Source organism: Neopelma chrysocephalum, unplaced genomic scaffold (genome assembly GCF_003984885.1).
Source record: "Neopelma chrysocephalum unplaced genomic scaffold, ASM398488v2 Primary Assembly neopelma1_89106, whole genome shotgun sequence".
Classification (NCBI taxonomy): Eukaryota; Metazoa; Chordata; class Aves; order Passeriformes; family Pipridae; genus Neopelma; species Neopelma chrysocephalum.
In genome coordinates, this window is record NW_020918127.1 from 350 (window position 1) to 1,430 (window position 1,081).

The following is a 1,081-nucleotide window of genomic DNA, read 5'->3' on the forward strand; positions in this document are numbered from 1 at the left end:
CCCCCCAGCTCGGCTGCTGCGGCTGGAACGGGCGCCAGGACTGGGAGCACCACGAGGGACCCTCCGGGGACGCGGACGGGGCCGAGAGCGTCGCCTGCTCCTGCCTCAGGGCCCCCAACGGCACCCACGGGACCCCGCGGGTGCTGCCCCACGGCCTCTGCCCCGGAGCTGCCCCCAGTGACGTCTTCCCCAAGGTGAGGAACGGGGGGTGGGGGGGTGTCACAGGGTCCTGGAGCTCTGGGGGGGGTCACAGGATCCTGGAGCTCTGGGGAGGGGGCTCCGGGTGACCCCCGATTGTCATCCCCCCTCCCACAGGGCTGTGCCGCGGGCGTCCGGGACTGGCTGGCCTCGAACCTGATCACCATCGTGGGGGTCTGCGTGGGCATCGGCCTGGGGGAGGTAAAGGGGGGCCGAGCTGAGGGGACAGCCCGGGTGGGGCCGGGGGTGGTCATGGGGCTGTGGGGCTGACCTGGGGGGGTGGCCTGGGGACTGCAGGGCCGTGGGATGGGTGGACTGGGGGTCACCCCGGGGGTCCGAGGGGGTTCAGGGGGGTTTCAGGGTGGCCGTGGGAGGGTCAGGGGGCTGGGAGGGGGGGCGTTCAGGGTGGTCGGGAGTGGTCTCAGGGGTCCGGGCAGGTCAGGCCGCTGACTCATCTCTCTGCTCCCAGCTCGCCCTGCTGATGCTGTCGATGTTCCTGGTCAGGAACCTGGACCCCCACTACGAGAAGCTGCTGCGGGGGCTCTGAGAGGGCGGGGAACGGCGGGGGCTCTGAGGGGGGGGGGCGTTCGCCGGCGGTTTCTCTTTCAATAAAGTCGGGCAGGAAACAGCGAGACGGGGACCGGAACCGGGGATCGAGAGACCGGAACCGGGGACCCCCAACCCGCGAACAACGACACACGTGCCCCCCCGCGCTTTTATACGCGACCGCTCCTGGCCCCGCCCATTTCCCCGCCCCTTTATTTCAGGCACGCCTCTGGCCCCGCCCATTTCACCGCCCCTTTCCTTCAGGCGCGCGCCAGGCCCCGCCCCCTTTCCCCCTCCGGGCGGGAACGTCTCGCGCCAGGCCCCGCCCCTTTCCCCG

General features: G+C 71.8%; 1 protein-coding gene across 1 annotated transcript in view; it reads left to right on the top strand.

Moving 5' to 3' along the window:
• The window catches only part of LOC113979798 (leukocyte antigen CD37-like), a gene marked incomplete at its 5' end in the record, with an annotated part of 1,029 nt that extends 270 nt beyond the window's left edge, over positions 1 to 759 (top strand). The window contains 3 exons of the mRNA XM_027707082.1: positions 1 to 194; positions 316 to 399; positions 668 to 759. The exon at positions 1 to 194 is cut by the window's left edge and continues 29 nt beyond it. Of these exons, the coding sequence (XP_027562883.1) occupies positions 1 to 194; positions 316 to 399; positions 668 to 745 (356 nt within the window). The remainder of the gene's footprint in view (positions 195 to 315; positions 400 to 667) is intronic.
• Positions 760 to 1,081: the final 322 nt, after the last annotated feature.